Here is a 15,469-nt window from a genome sequence, read left to right as displayed (position 1 = left end):
TGTAATAACCTGCTGATAATATTTTTCTCACATTTCTGGCCCTTTGTTGGGAAGGCTGTGAATATTACGTCTGATAGCTTGACATGCCATGCTCCATTCTAACGGCATAGTCGGCTGATTTTATAAACAAACCGGAACACGTGCAGGCTTTATCATTCCACAGTATAAAAAAGTGCACACTTTTTACTGTGCAGTACCCTAGTAAGCTGGTATCCAACTTCTGTAAGGTTTGAATAATGGCACAAGTTTGTCCCAACCGAATAAAACTTTAGTATTAAAATGGGCTACTGAATTGTGTTATGCATTAAAGAGGCTGAAGTCATATTTTCTGAACTTAACATGCCCCTGCATTTCTTCATCCATTGCGATTTACGTGTGAATGTCAGTTTTACACCTGTATGTACACTCAGTTATTTAAAGGCATTAGTCGTTTATTCAAGTGAGGTAGTTAACACCTGGAGCAGAATTGCAAAGGTATGTTTCACCGTTCTCTCTCTCTCTCTCTCTCTCTCTCTCTCTCTCTCTCTCTCTCTCTCTCTCTCTCTCTCTCTCTCCCGTATTGACAAGTTCTGAAACATCCAAGTGGTTTATGTGCGTTATATTAAATGGATTTTGATTGCTAAATATTTTTTGAAATGCCGTTATTTATTGTGAGCTGTCCATTTTTGAAGTGAAATTTCCATGCTGCTTCAGGCGAGGAAGCGCCCGTCGTAGCCTGCCTTAAGAAAAAGGAAAGAACCAGAGAAACGATTTTCTCTTGTGGGTAACTTGATCTCCCGGTATTGCCTTGAAAACTGAAACGTCAGATGTCTTGCACTCCAAGTCGCAACCGGATTGCCGTGATAGATGATAACGATGTGAAACGGAGAACATTAATATAAGAGGAGGTTTCTCCGAAGTCATTTTTAGCCGGATCATCTTTGATTTCTTGAGGTTATGTAACCCTTCCTTCCTCTCTCTCTCTCTCTCTCTCTCTCTCTCTCTCTCTCTCTCTCTCTCTCTCTCTCTCTCTCTCTCTATTATTAAATATCAGTGACTGCTATTTATGTAATCATTAACGTCTTTTTAAAATATTTGTAACTTTCGTAGCAGCTTTTGTATTTTTTCTTTCCCCACTTATTCACTGAAAGAATTCACGTCTTTATTGTTTTCAGTTTTTAAACTAATACTTTGCCATTTTTCTATGATTCTCGGATAAATCTACTGAATAATCTTCTTCTGACTTGTTTTATCGGGGCTTCTCTAAAGCGAGGTGAAGTGCTCAGTTTGGCTTCGAAATATACTGATTTTGATTACATGTCATAAGTTTTTTTTTTTTTTTTTTTTTTTTTTTTTTTTTTTTGGGGCAAGAGTGGCCTGGCAAAACTGAAGGTACCGATGCCTAATGTGTTTTGTATCAAGAAATGACAAAAGTTACAACACATTTTTAAGCACCTTAAAGATAACACTGTATATATATATCCTCACTCCTCACGAAGCACTACTTTTTTGTTCTGGGTCCTGTCAGTCATTCCCAACAGCGCCGAATGCAAGATAGCACGTTTTTCAATTGTTTAAATTCTTTGCTTTAGTGGAAAATCAATATTGCTTCACCATCCTACAAAGCCGGACTAGCTGTTCTATTTAGGCCTATGTCTCACTTGTTTCGTTCAGTAACTCCTCCATTTTCATTTTCCTTTAACCCTGGGTAATGTGTGGACTTAGAGGTTCTTCGTCGTGGCTTTGCCGTAACATTTAAAACATCGTATGAAGCACTCTCTTCGGGAAAGGGGAATACTGGTTTTAGTGTGCAGGTCATCAGTGCACAGGGGTATTCCATACTGTCTTCTTGACAAACGAATGTTCTATTACTCTGTGATGTGCTCACTGTTTAAAAAATTTTAAAGAGTAGAATTCTTGCTTGTGGTTTGTGAGTGACTAATGATATCATGTTTTTTTATGACCGTTTGTTTTCAAGAAAAGGATATGCTGTAGATTGGTTAGGTTTGTAGCGTGTTTAAATTTTTATTTTCTTTTTTCTTTTTAGATATTTTAACTATGTTTTGAAGTTAGCCTACTACTTTGTGCTCGTTGAAATTCCTAGAACTAACACAATTTCAGTGTTTTCTAATAAGTGCTTATTATCTCGTTCCCTGTTACTATTTTATTTACCTTAGTGTAAAATGTTGACGGTCCTTCAAGTACAGTTCCCGAGGATGTGGAACACCCCCATTCTTGATCATGTAGATGGGCAGGTTCTCGACTTCAAGGCGTTTCATCAGTGGGTAGGTGGGTTTGGGAGTTGAAAAGACCTTCAGTTTATTGCCACATCATTTACACCTGCATGCAGTTCCACAAGTGCCGTTAAAGCCCCGTTAGATACTTCATTGATGACCAGAAGGGCTGTGCGGTGGAGCGACGATTGACCTTCTTTTATGTAAGAGATAGAAATGACGCTTTGGTCTTAATTGCAGGTCTTGGGATTTTACTGTTGGGAGATCAGAAACGCGGGATGAAGATTTCCTGTGTGCTGGTCACGACATTGAGAAGTCCATTAATGGATTTTGACTGTGAATTTTGGCCATGCTTTTCAGGTATAATAGTGTGTTAAATACAGCCCTTAGTATTTTCTTTCGGCTGTTTGTTCCGTATGCCAATAGTAGCATAACCTAATTGAGTCCAAATTGCGTTTACGCTAGTAGGAAATAGCAGCCCATAATATCTGACTTTTTATGTACTCTGGTACTGAGAGCTACTTCGCGTGGCCGGCGCCGTGCGTTAGTAGCCTCCTCCTCCTCCTCCTCCTCCTCCTCCTCCTCCTCCTCCTCCTCCTCCTCCTCCTCCTCCTCCTCCTCAAGCTATGTAGCTCGCCTTCCGACCAAGGACGCTCTAATACGCAGTCGTCGCGGAGATCCACCCACCTGTCTGTGAAAACCGTCTTTGGTATATAATGTTTTTGAAGTATTGGTAAAGTTGATGCGGTCATTCTTCCTTGTCACTGATGTTATTTATTGTAGAGTTTCTAGCTTTCAAGGTTTTCAGTTAGTACTGTAGTAGTAAAATGATAGTGCGTTCTTAGATATATTTTTTTATTTTGTTATTTATACTCGAAGTGTAGGGGCGAGTAAGGATAAAGTGGGGGTGATTCCTTTTTCATGTTAGACTCGAGCATATTGCGTACTACAATTTATCTCATCTGTTTGGAAATAGAAGGGGGCCGTTGGCATCTTTTGGGTATGCTTATAGAATTAAACCCTAAATGAGTCAAATTATTTTGTAGTGGTTTCACTTATGCGGTTATTTCCTAGATGTTAGAGCAGGGATATTTTATTAAAGATAGCTTAATGTATTCAGGAATAAATCTTATACCAAATTTATCAATTTTGGGCAAAATAAATCCTCTCCATCCTCACATGTGCACACAGAAATTCTTGGTATCAGTTGGTTCGTTGATGTAGGTGTTAGTTCATGAATGTCTACGCTGTGTGCTTCAGTTTATTTGTCAAAAGAACAAGTAGGTTACTGGGTTGAAAACCAGGCACCATTGAACTCATAAGACTGATTGGGTTGTTTTGGCTTCTCTTGAAGCTTTGGTTGCCTGTCTAGAACAAGTATACGATTTTGATTGGTCACTTTTTTGTTGTCTGCTCGTAAAATTGTTATTCGTGTTGAGTGTGAAGGTTGGAGAAGGCCCATAAAATCAACGCTGTTGCTGGTATTACCTAAGATGCTAGTGTTTGTCATCTTCGGGACAAAGATTACAAAATAGAATATTTATCGTTTCGGAGATGATTGTTGAAAGGTTTATGACTCGAAAAGATCCTTGGTCAAGTCACTTTTTGCTTATTTTAATGCGTGTGTGTGAAAAATATTTAACATTAAAATGTGCTAGTGGATTTCAAGTTGTAGACCGTGGGTGGGTAACTTAAAACGTTTTTATTGTAATTACTGGCGTGTTTTATTTATCGGGAATAATGTTTTCGTTCGTGCATGCATGACTAATAGATTGCTGTATTCAAAATGGTAATTGTTGCTCAGCCTTCCCGACAGCTGAGAGATGCCCCTCTTTCGAAGTGAACTATGCATGACGTGGTTCCCTCGGACCACATTTAAAATCTCCTGTGTAAGATGTCTGCCTTCCGCTTTAGCGTGTCCGTCGAACAAACAAATGGTCTGTGAAGTGGGTTGCGTAAGACTATGAAGAGCAACACGTTCCTTTGGCAATATACAGACAGAACGATGTTCAAATAACAAAGGAGCTTCAAGTTTCAGTTGTGTTGCATAACTAATACCTGACCTGCTTTACCGGTTTGCAAGGAGCTTGTGATCATTCTCTCTCTCTCTCTCTCTCTCTCTCTCTCTCTCTCTCTCTCTCTCTCTCGTTTGACATAACAGTACAGTTCTAATAAATTGTATAGCCAAGGTCGTATGAACTAAATCTTGTTGTGATAAGATTTAAATCGTTCACTTGGTAGCTTTGGAAGCTGTTGCCACACCGTTATTGTGCTTTGCAATTTTTGCCACCTCATGAAAGTTGAAAGAAGTGGTTCGCTATTTTGAAGCTTCGCTGATCTCATGCTACTGAAGCGTTTTGCGGGATCCGTTTCTAGGGATGGCTGTGCTCTTACAAGCAAGTTTCATAACTAAGGCACCTTTAAAATTCTTACTTGCATTAAGACATTCATGTATCTTTCGGAAACGTAAATAATACCAAGTAAAGTTTAGGTATTGCTCAATTTGAAAAGAAAACTTGATCCGATTATTGCTACTTGAAGTATGGAGTTGCCTAATGCATTAATGAACATTTTATCACTTCACTTCACTCAGACAGTCCCCAACGGGAAACAACTAACCTTCAGCCAAATGAACTAACCTTTACATGTCTTAATATTGGAATTAAATGTCTGTTAAGCTGGAAGATGGGTTTTAGGGTTTTTATGGATGATGCCCCACGGATCAGTTTGAGAGAATGGCAAGGGCGCTGTCATTACCCTGTCAACATCAACAGTGAGCGCTGTCAGGTGGAGACCGTGTTGCCCCCGGTCAGGCTTCCTCCACCGTTTTAGTCAAGCCAAACTGATGCTACCGTCACCTCTCCCTATACGGCGTAGTCAGTTAACGTTGAATTTAACGTATTGTTCAACATTTGATGTCATCGTCCAGCCCTTTTCACTTCTTTTGTCTATTCAAGTACGCCTCAGAGTTTTTAGAAAGATACATAACGTTCCTAGAATTGGGGCTGCTGTCTCGACCCTCTGGCCTTAAATTTTTGACGGCGTATGAGCACTGTAGTTTGTTTACGTGTATAAATAATCGAATTAAAAGCTGATATTTTTTTATATAGCGGTAAATGGCGCTCATGCAACGATATGCTCGCAGAATTTCAGCAGACACGATGTTACCGATCTTAATTAAGATGGCCAATGATACCCTTCTCCAGATATTTCTCACAGCTATGTACAGTTTTCTTTAAAGATCATTTTTACTCCCAAGTGGTTAGCTTTAGTTTAAAAATAACTTTGCTTGTTTACCTAACCTCATATGTGTGCACATGTGGTCTTAATAATTGCCAGAGTTCCTCGTGAATCAGTCTGGTAGTTGGACAAAGGGCCACTTCCCCACGGCTATTAGGTCAATTGCGGTAGTAATGCCCTTGCAGCTATTCTGTATGCAAATGGGAGCCGTAATTCCCTTAATATCAGGGTATTGCGTTATATGGCACATCACGAGGGATGATATCTTGTCTAGAAAGTGATAGATGAGTCCGACCATGAGTTTACACAGGTTTATACGGATTTAGTTTGTGTTGTGCGGGCGAGGTTATTCAGGTCTTTATTGTTTTGCATTTTTCGTGTATTATTATTTTTCAAGTCCATCTAAAATGTACTCACAAGTATAAAAATGAATGAGTAAATAAACAAATAAATAAAAGCACTTGACGAATTACGTTGGCAATTTGGAAGTCCATAAAAGAGTATCAGACAGAGAGATGTTTCTTTGGGAGACTGCTGCTTTTTTGCGTACTGAGACTGCAACCAACAAGCACACAACGAATTCGATTCGCATTCTGGAGTTGACAATGCAGTCGTCCCCTCACGAGTTTCCGTAAAACGAATTCGCAGTTGAAGGAAAAATATTTATTTTCCACCCTTGCGATTATAGCACAAAGACTCCCGTTTCATTGAAAACAAACAATAATTCAAACGCAGTCTGTAAACTGCGTGTTGCTCAAAAATGTGTAAATAGTTTAAGGGGAAAGAAATTGGAATTATGAAAGTATTCGGGACTGTTAGGGTTGAGAACGATAAATTCATCATTTGGTAGGTTCATTGCAATAGGTAGGCTTTTGTAAGCCTCTGACTAGTGTGGCTTTTCTGTACATAAGAAACCATACAGTGTGTACAGTAGGTACTAAGTTTATAGTGCAGTTTTAGTTTGCTTGTTGAGAGTAAGAAAAGCTACGCAGTTCACTAACAGAAGAAGAATGACTCGAAAGGGCTTCTTGCCCGAGTGCATTTTAATATTTATAGTCTTAGGTATGGATGAGGTGAATATCGGGAATGTTTTTCTAATGGCTGCTTTAGGTTTTGTTTCATACTGTGTGTGTACTGAGTAAAGATATTGAAGGCTTAACCCTATTAACAGACCCTGGGAGCGCGATGGAGACATTCGAGGAAGGAAGGATACTTAAGCCGCGTAATAACCGGTTTTTTAAACTGCTGATATTAGGTAATGGAAGTCACTAGAACGGTAAATTGTATGTCGTTGTTTAGTTATATCAGTCTTGTAGTGAAACGTCTTTTTATTATATCGTTTCGATAGTTTCATATTTAAGCAAACACTTACTATAATGTGATAAACGCTTCCTATAATATGACATGCATTGAGTGAGATAAGGATGTGTTGTTTGCTGCCTATCTGCCCGAGGTGCTTACACCGGCTGGATTGTTTTGAAGGGAACATCTTAGATTTGACAGAGTCAGAGACTGGAACACTAACCGGTTGAGCAAGCACGTGGAGCTTATTATATATATATATATATATATATATATATATATATATATATATATATATATATATATATATATATATATATATATATATATATATATACGGTTCTTGATTTTATATATATATATATATATATATATATATATATATATATATATATATATATATATATATATATATATATATATATGTGTGTGTGTGTGTGTGTGTGTGTGTGTGTGTGTGTGTGTGTGTGTGTAAAAAAACGAAGACGAGGCAAGTAAATGTACTAATACTGTCTTGTATGATCTTGGTGCCACCGTCTAATCATTGCGAAATTAGAAAGATAGGGAATAATGAGTTTTCAGAGATGCCATAAAATGACATTTTTCTCATTCTTTTCTGTGTAAAGTGACCAATTCGTTTACTTTTGCAACTGTTAAAAACATGCAATTTTACAAAATTTCGTTAGTCTTCAGCAAAATTCAGAAACTTGTACTTTTGAAGCGAAATCTGTAGGGTATGCTCATGATGAATTTTTTTTTTTTTTTTTTTTTGTGATATGAAAAATCAAAAGTTGGTTTTGAGAACACAATGTTTGTTAGGTAACTCAAGTTTTTCCAGTTAAACAATAGCAGACGATCAATGTGTACATTCAGGTAGTAGAGTTATAGGATTATAATTATGTTGTTGTCGCTGTTTTGTTTTTGTTATTTTGACAGTATTTCTAATTTTAACTTTCAGCAATACAAGACGCAAAAGCACCCGAAAATTCGATGCTTGTTAGAAAACCGAAATTCGGAAAGATAGGATTCCTCATTTCGCGTTGGTTTCGGAAGGGTTGCAGGTTTCACAATCGGTCCACATTTTCCTTGAAAGTAAGAAAAGAATTGTCATGTGTATATTGTTATAAAGACTCGCCAGACAGAAGCGAGCAGTAGCAGCGTTGATGCAAGGGCTCTCTGGGAGGGATACCAGGGTTTCTCTTGTGAACGGGAGGAGTCTCTCCTTAGAAGAGGCTCCGCCATCTTTTTCTGACGGTCAAAAGTTCACTGGCCTCGTGGGTAGGCTTTCCATGTGTCATCATTTGGCCCGTTTATTTTTATTTCTCCGAGAGCAAAAGCCTCCGGGTCTATAGGGAATGGATGGTGTTCGTTAAATTACCGAAAAATGTTGTGAAAAGGCATCTATGTTGGACATGGGTACCTTACCTGTTCACAGTTGGTTTCTTGTCGGACGAATCTAAGACTTCTTCCTGTTGTTGCCATGCCATCTTCATTTTTGGTATGTATTAGGTAATTGGCTGATAAAATGTGCAGCCCGATATATTGCACACGGGAAAGCATGAATGTACTTTTTATGTTTACTGCAATAAAATTTCATTGTCGGGTGTATATTCTATTAGAAAGTAGTATCTCTTTTGCATTGCTAAAACACACCGATGGTAATTTGTATGGTCACAGAGGCTCTGTAAAAGTCGATCAGTGTCTCCGTTTTTTTAACTACTGATAACTGGAAAGGAGTTTTATCCGGGTTTGTCATGCAGAGGTTGGTAGAGGGGTTGTAATGAAGCCCTTGTATACTAAAGAACCTTGGGAAAAACTCGGTCTCATTGTAATCTAGTAGTGTATGAAGAAAGCTTGAGGACTTTCGGGAATGAAGGCAGTTATCCGAATGACAGATTACTAGTTGAGTAATATAACGTGAAATATCTTTTTGAAAAGCATCACCCTGTCATTTAGGTATCCCAAGCACAAAAAACAATTAAACATAAAGGCATAAAACAACATGGGAACGACTGGTTTTTAAAGGATAACTAAATCTACTAAATGGAATAGGGAAACGTGACCAAATAGGTTGGAACTGAACTCTGTAGACTGCAGATTTTCCGCATGGATTTTGTATGCTTTGTTAACCCCAGCCATTTTATGATTGGTTGGTGTTCGTGACTGCTTGACATTTGCATGCTGAAAGCCAGAAATGCCTCCTTTCCGAGCCCCAGGGTACTTGGAAACAAAGTTAAATTGATGGAGGTTGTATTCTTCATGGAGTAGAAATGTACTACTGTATTTTGATATTTGTGTCTTTTGGCTTGGTAATTTATTAATTTTGTCAGGTCAGTGCATAGATATATTGATGAATTAGTATCAATGTCGTTTTTTTTTTTTTTTTTTTTTGTCAGAGTTGTGACAACATAATCACTTTTTGAAGAGACAGGCTCTCAGTTTAACAAAACAGCACACTAGATAGTTGTTTGAAAATATCTTTAATATACCAAGTATTAATTCCTGATAATTTTTCTTTCATGCTGTGTGTGCAATGGTCCTTGGTTGTGCCGAGTATTTTTTCATAAAAATGTATTGTAGTTGTTGGCGGTTTTAGGAATTTGTACGGACTTACATAGTGTATTAAGAAACTGAAATTACCGGCATCTTTCTCTTTTACAGGAGGCGTTAAGAGAACGAGGACATTACAGTGATGATGAGAATACTACTAAACCCTCTTCCTGTGGTGCTAAGAGTGGAGGCTCTTCATCCACAACTCAGTCAGGCAATACTACAGCCTCCTCTCTGTCAAATGCTACAACGCAAGTCTCGCAGTCAGAAAGTGTCAGCAGCACAGTGCTTGATAATTCATGTCATCTTACTTCTACAGTGCAGAAGCTCTCTGCTGAAAACAAACACCTTAAAGATCGGCTACTTATGCTTGGAGTCAACTTGGACTCTTCTCCCCTCTCTGACCAAGAAAAGGAGTTATTACAGAGTATAGTCTCCACAGTGTCGCAGGTACTACTATAGTCAGTCTACAGATGTTGCTCTCTCTCTCTCTCTCTCTCTCTCTCTCTCTCTCTCTCTCTCTCTCTCTCTCTCTCTCTCTCTCTCTCTCAGTTGTGTCTAATAAGTACTTATCCCCTTCTAAGTCTTGAATGAATTATACATAAAGTATTTTGCAGAAATTGCTGGTTTCAAAGTGAGTGCAGGCAGCAGATTGCTTGGTTATATTGCAAGAAATTACCTGTCAGGCTTATAAACTTTAAAGACTGATAAAAAGATAAGATAGAGTAGCAGAAGATACCTTATCACAAGAATACTGTATGTATTGATTAGAGCATAGTACTGATGGTCGTACAGAACTTCCCATGTGTTGTGTTTTCATTGATGGAAACTTTGATTTAAACTCGGTTATAGTCAAAGATAGTTATGCCAGCGTAATTTTGTAATATTTTAATTGATAAATTTACTAGAAAACTATCGAGGATCTTGTGTAAATTTAGTGTTTCTTAGTTGAAAAGAAGTTATGTCTCACAGTTTCCATTCTAGTTTGCGCCTTTCAAAGGAAACATTTCGAGAACTTGTTTCGAGTGGCATTAAGAAAAAGAAAAAAAACAAAAAAGTGCAAATCACAGAACCTGCAGAAAACTTTCAGAGCTATGGGGAGGCCTTTGACAAAGTAAGATGATATACAGTAGTGGCTGTGAATGAATGAATGGCTCCAGTAATCAGTACCTAGAGTCATCTTACTAAAACATTTTTGTAGATATCTTTGGTGTTATAATATTTGTGCTGTATTAATGTGAGTTTGAATTTGTTATGTAGGTACAGTGTGTTGTAAAATGGACATGAAACTTTTTTTTTTTTTTTTATAGTAATACTGCATTGTATTGAATAGAAGATATGGGTTTGTAAAGGAGGTTTGGAAACTTTATTGTGTTTGCAACTATATTTTTATGAGGGTTTGTTTAAAGAATTGTTTTTCCATGACATCATGATTTCAAACATAGCTCCCTTGACTGCATTTTCAAAAGTGAATGATCTTTTATAGTATTGTGTGATTTGTGGCTTGGATGAAACTGATTTGTCTGTGCATGTAATGTGCTTTTGAGTATAGAAGTTTTTACTTGAGCAGTTTTCATTGAAAGCTTAATAGTCACGGATGATTTTGTGATGATGGCAATTGTACCACCGTAACCATTTAAGACTTTTGTCTGTTTTACATTTTATTCAATATATGGTATTGATTTTCTTAGTGTAATGCAGTTATGAGTTTAATGGACCAAGTTATAAGTCTTGACTCCCCCCCCCCCTCTTTCAATAGAATGGTGGTGACGGTCCATCTTCGTGTGGAGATCGGGCAGAATGGGATAACAAATCCACATCAAGTTACTCTGAATCCGTTGCTTGTTTACAAGATCGCATTCAACAGATGGAGGAGACTCATTATTGGTAAGTGCTTCATGATTAAGACATCCTATTCATTGCACATAAAATAGTATATTATTCCCTAAGCTTATTACTACTAGAATGGTATTGTAACCACTTGTTCTCTCAGTTTTTGAAAGTAGAGAACTAAGAAACAATTCTCTTTGAACAGTACAAATGAAGAGTTGCAGGCAACCTTGCAAGAACTGGATGATTTGCGAGAACAGCTTTCAGAATTTCAGCTTGAAGTTCAGACTCTGCAAGAGGAGAAACAGGTATTTCATTTGTGACTCGCTTATACAATGTAGGTTACCAGTATAATTTTGCTAATCAAATGGGATTGGTCTTTATTAGATGTATTGTTGAAATTACAAATAAGTTCATTATAAACAATATAAAACCTATATGTTGAAGTTTAATTTTTGATCAAGTTACTATACAAAGTTCACATGGATTTGTATATGGTCAACTATACCAGTAATGCATGCTATGCCATCATGTTTACATTTTAACTAGCCCAGCTCTTACTTTGCTTAGTTTTTTCCTTATGTTACTAGCCATAATGTTACATTTCATGCACAGCACTGCTTTATCATGTAATAAATGAACTTTTATTTTAGGTCATATTGGAAAGTCTAACCCAGCAGACAGAAAAATTAAATGAAGCACGCAGTCACAATGATACTTTGAAACAAATGTTAATCCAGCAGTCTGAAAACAGTCAAGATTTGTCGCAATGCGAAAAGACGCAAAGGTTAATGGATCTTCTGAAGGTGAGGCAATTTTTTCTTTTGAGTAGTGAGTTTGTGAATAGCCTTGGTTAAAAGAAAAGTGCTTTCTATATTTCCTCCTAAATTGGGATAAGGCTTGCAGTGATTAGCATATCCAAAATGAGTGAGAATTCTATAAGTTCAGAAGTCATTAGTGTAAAGACCATAGTAATTGTACAATTTTTGATTTTTGAATGAATAGCATTTGGGCTTGGTTTTCTCAAGTTCTCAAACCTGATTTCAAATTGGTGACTTAGGTTATTAAAAATTCATTAAACTTAATTGGATATGTACTGTTCCTCTAAAATGCAGGATTAGCTGTAAGGATCTATGGTATACTTACTGATGAACTAAATCAATTCCAAACACTTCATGCTGAACAACATGTATTTCAAGCTAATGCTGAAGTTTTTTAATCTATGATAGGATTGTGACACTGCAGTGGCTTGGTTTTGATTAAATTCTGTACCAGTCTACAATTTAATTCTATGTCAGTGTCTGTTGTGCAGTGACCAAAATAGATTAAAAAATTAAATTCAGTGACTTGAAATGACACTTAAGCAGATTGGTATGGTAAGTTTTTATGATTAAACTGAAGAGTAAATGGACCAGATTTTTTTAATAACTATAATAGTATATGGGAAGGAAAGGCAATTAAATGCAAGGAAAGCCTACCAAGTCTTGTAAATTTGAGAAGGATGCAGTAAAATTTAGGTGTTTTATCTTTAATGTAAATGAACTTTTGACATTGAAAGGAGTTATTTTTATGTAATAGACAGGGGAATAACACTAAATTTAGTGAAAAAAAGGTAGAGAGATGTAGAGTGACTGTTGAACTGAGGTATAAAGTGAGTTTCACCTTTATGATGGATTGTTGAAGAGAGTTGGGAAGATTATATTTAAATGTAACATGTACAAAATTTTTGATGGTGGTGTACAATGGGGTACATTATTGTTAGGTTTTTATACACTTTAGGCTTTCTGATATGCAAATAGCCTAAGTATAAAATCCATTCATTGTACATTATTTGTTACCAACAATATCCTCAAAAGTATTAGATGGTCATTTGGTTTCAGAAGTTTTTCTGTATGCTCCTCATTGTAAGTAATAAATAAATAAAATAAATTTCTGAAGGAAATGTTTTTTCAGTTTATAATTGTTTTATATTGATGTTAGATTTCCATTAACTAATGTAGTTTCAATTGTCTGAGGTCTTAAGCAGCAACTTTTGTTGTGGATATTTTGTCAGTTGAATTTCATCAACAGGTTTATAACTGTACATTTTCAAGCATTTAAAATTTATTATTTAACAGAGTGCTCAGGAGGACAGAGAAATCTTGCAGTTAAAACATGAGGAATTAGAGCAACAAGTAGCCACTACCAAAGATGCAGAAGAACGTTTCCATCATGATTCTCAGCTCATCAGAGACAGGTTTGTTTCAGTGACCCTTGAGTTAATACACTGTAGTGAATTTTTTGGGGGGGGATCATGACAGACTTTATATGAATAACTAGTTAAATTGTTATTGTTTTCTTGTACAGAATGAAAATGTTGGAGTCCATGGTGGAAGCAGCTAACAATGAGAAAAAGGCTGCTGAAAACCAGCTAGCGGAAGCTCTAGAATCAAATAAAGCTACAGAAATTGAGATTGCCAGATTGCAAACTGCCTTAGACAGTGCTAAAGAAAAGGTGAGATGATTTTCTTTTCTTATTTAATTACAGTGTTTGGCGTCAGAGAAAATGTAATTGCAACAATTTTCGTGTGGGCCGCTGAATCAAGAATAAGCCATAAACCATTTCATATAAAAGTAAAACTTGTGCAGTAACCGCAGAAGTTGATGTAACTAGTTAAACGAGACCTTGAGTGTCATTTGTAGACTCACGGGATAAAATCTGGAATTGTAAAGTTATTGTTGGACAACTAGGGTGGAACAGACCAAAGGAAAGAAATGAAAGTAGAAGGCAGAAAGTAATGCAGTTGGAGCCAAATGGACTCTCCTAAGGACTTTCGGTACTCTCTACAGTGAGTCACACAAGGCACCCTTAAAGTGGTACAGTCTGTAAGTATGTACTTTAAAATGAGAGGTCTGTTCATGTGTGAACAATTTTTTGCCTTCAGAATATTTTATCTTTTATAGGAAAATTATCTGTCCATTGATAGGAAATAGCATTGCTTCCTAAATAATCATGTTGTATCAGCTTCAAGTTGTTTATCAATACTAATTGAGGTTGTTTTTTTTTTTTTTTTTTTTTTTTTTTTTTCCATTGGGCTGACTTGAAGATTGTTCTTGATTGCATGATGAAAATGAGGGCTGAACTAGGTTCAAAGTTTCACAGCTAGGTGAGAAAAGACAAGACAAGAAAAGAATTAGTGAAAAGTAATAGGGAGCTGGGGGCTGAAGGGACTTGGCAAATAACTTTTGATAGTGTACAATGTTTTGCCCATGGCACTCAGGTGAAATATTTGTGCTAGTTACTCTTCAATATACTTCAGTTTTTAATGACATAAGTATTTATTAGCTACTCAGATATATGTTAATATTCTCACACTATATTCTCAGTCTGAGTATCTCATAAAAACTGCCAATTAGTGCCATTAAGGAAGGCGTCACGAGGATTAGCGGACTTTGTATCATGTTAATACTGGTGGTCACTTTACAGATAACTGAACTGGAAGCCGCTGTAATTTCTGGTGAGAAGAGTGAATTAGCTGATGTCCTTGAAAGAGTTAAACAGGAGAAAGACACTTTAGAGAAAGAAAACTCTGTATTACAACAGAAAATAACCACTATTGCCTGTGAGAACGAGAGGTTAAAGGACCAGATATCTTCATTACAGGATGAATTAATGGTAAGCAGCATAATTTCTTTTATTGTATCATTAATCTTTGACATTGAAAGTTGTGTGTTACGTTGGTGTTGAAGCTGTCTGTAATCCAGTTGTCGTGCAATATTTGTTCAGAGGACAAATAACTTAAGTTTGCTTACGGGTATTTCTGAGAATATATGTTGCTACCTATATAGAAGTATAGCATATGAATAGAGTACAGAAACCATATATACCACCTTATAAGTTGATCCCAAAATTTTAATTTTAATTAAGCTTCTAGATCCTTTCATCAAGTTGACTATCAAAATAAAGGAGCCAAGTGTCTTGCAAAAGTTCCGTTAGTTTTTGCTCACAGCTGATGTTCTTTATAGACTGGTAATATCATGTGATAGTTCAGTAACTAAACAGAATTTAGTATGTAGGCTAGGGCTAACAGTTTTACTTAACTGTTTACTCAGGCATGGTATTATAACACCATTACAGAAATTCTGGTAATAGCACATTGTAATATCCAAGGAATGCTAAAACATCCATAAAGACACTTGTAAACTCAGATTTAGAAAGGTGAGCTCATTGTGCTAGGAATTTATTTGCTGAGGTGTGACTGTTTAAACAATTTGTAATGGTATTATTCTGAAAAAATAGGCTCCAAACTTTATATTCCAGAGTCTGGAAATAATGGAAATTACAGGGTTCAATA

At 36.6% G+C, this 15,469-nt stretch overlaps 1 protein-coding gene across 9 annotated transcripts in view; it reads left to right on the top strand.

The window, feature by feature from the left end:
• LOC136852003 (cytospin-A-like) overlaps positions 1–15,469 on the top strand; it is a 639,159-nt gene that overhangs the window by 609,283 nt on the left and 14,407 nt on the right. For all 9 annotated transcript variants that reach the window (XM_067126446.1, XM_067126444.1, XM_067126447.1 and 6 more), the window contains 7 exons: positions 9,417–9,755; positions 11,065–11,192; positions 11,341–11,443; positions 11,789–11,941; positions 13,253–13,371; positions 13,482–13,629; positions 14,602–14,790. In XM_067126446.1, the coding sequence (XP_066982547.1) occupies positions 9,417–9,755; positions 11,065–11,192; positions 11,341–11,443; positions 11,789–11,941; positions 13,253–13,371; positions 13,482–13,629; positions 14,602–14,790 (1,179 nt within the window). The remainder of the gene's footprint in view (positions 1–9,416; positions 9,756–11,064; positions 11,193–11,340; positions 11,444–11,788; positions 11,942–13,252; positions 13,372–13,481; positions 13,630–14,601; positions 14,791–15,469) is intronic.

This window comes from Macrobrachium rosenbergii, chromosome 24 (assembly GCF_040412425.1).
Source record: "Macrobrachium rosenbergii isolate ZJJX-2024 chromosome 24, ASM4041242v1, whole genome shotgun sequence".
Classification (NCBI taxonomy): domain Eukaryota; kingdom Metazoa; phylum Arthropoda; class Malacostraca; order Decapoda; family Palaemonidae; genus Macrobrachium; species Macrobrachium rosenbergii.
The sequence above is the reverse complement of the archived record's forward strand: the minus strand, read 5'-3'. Positions and strand labels throughout refer to the sequence as shown.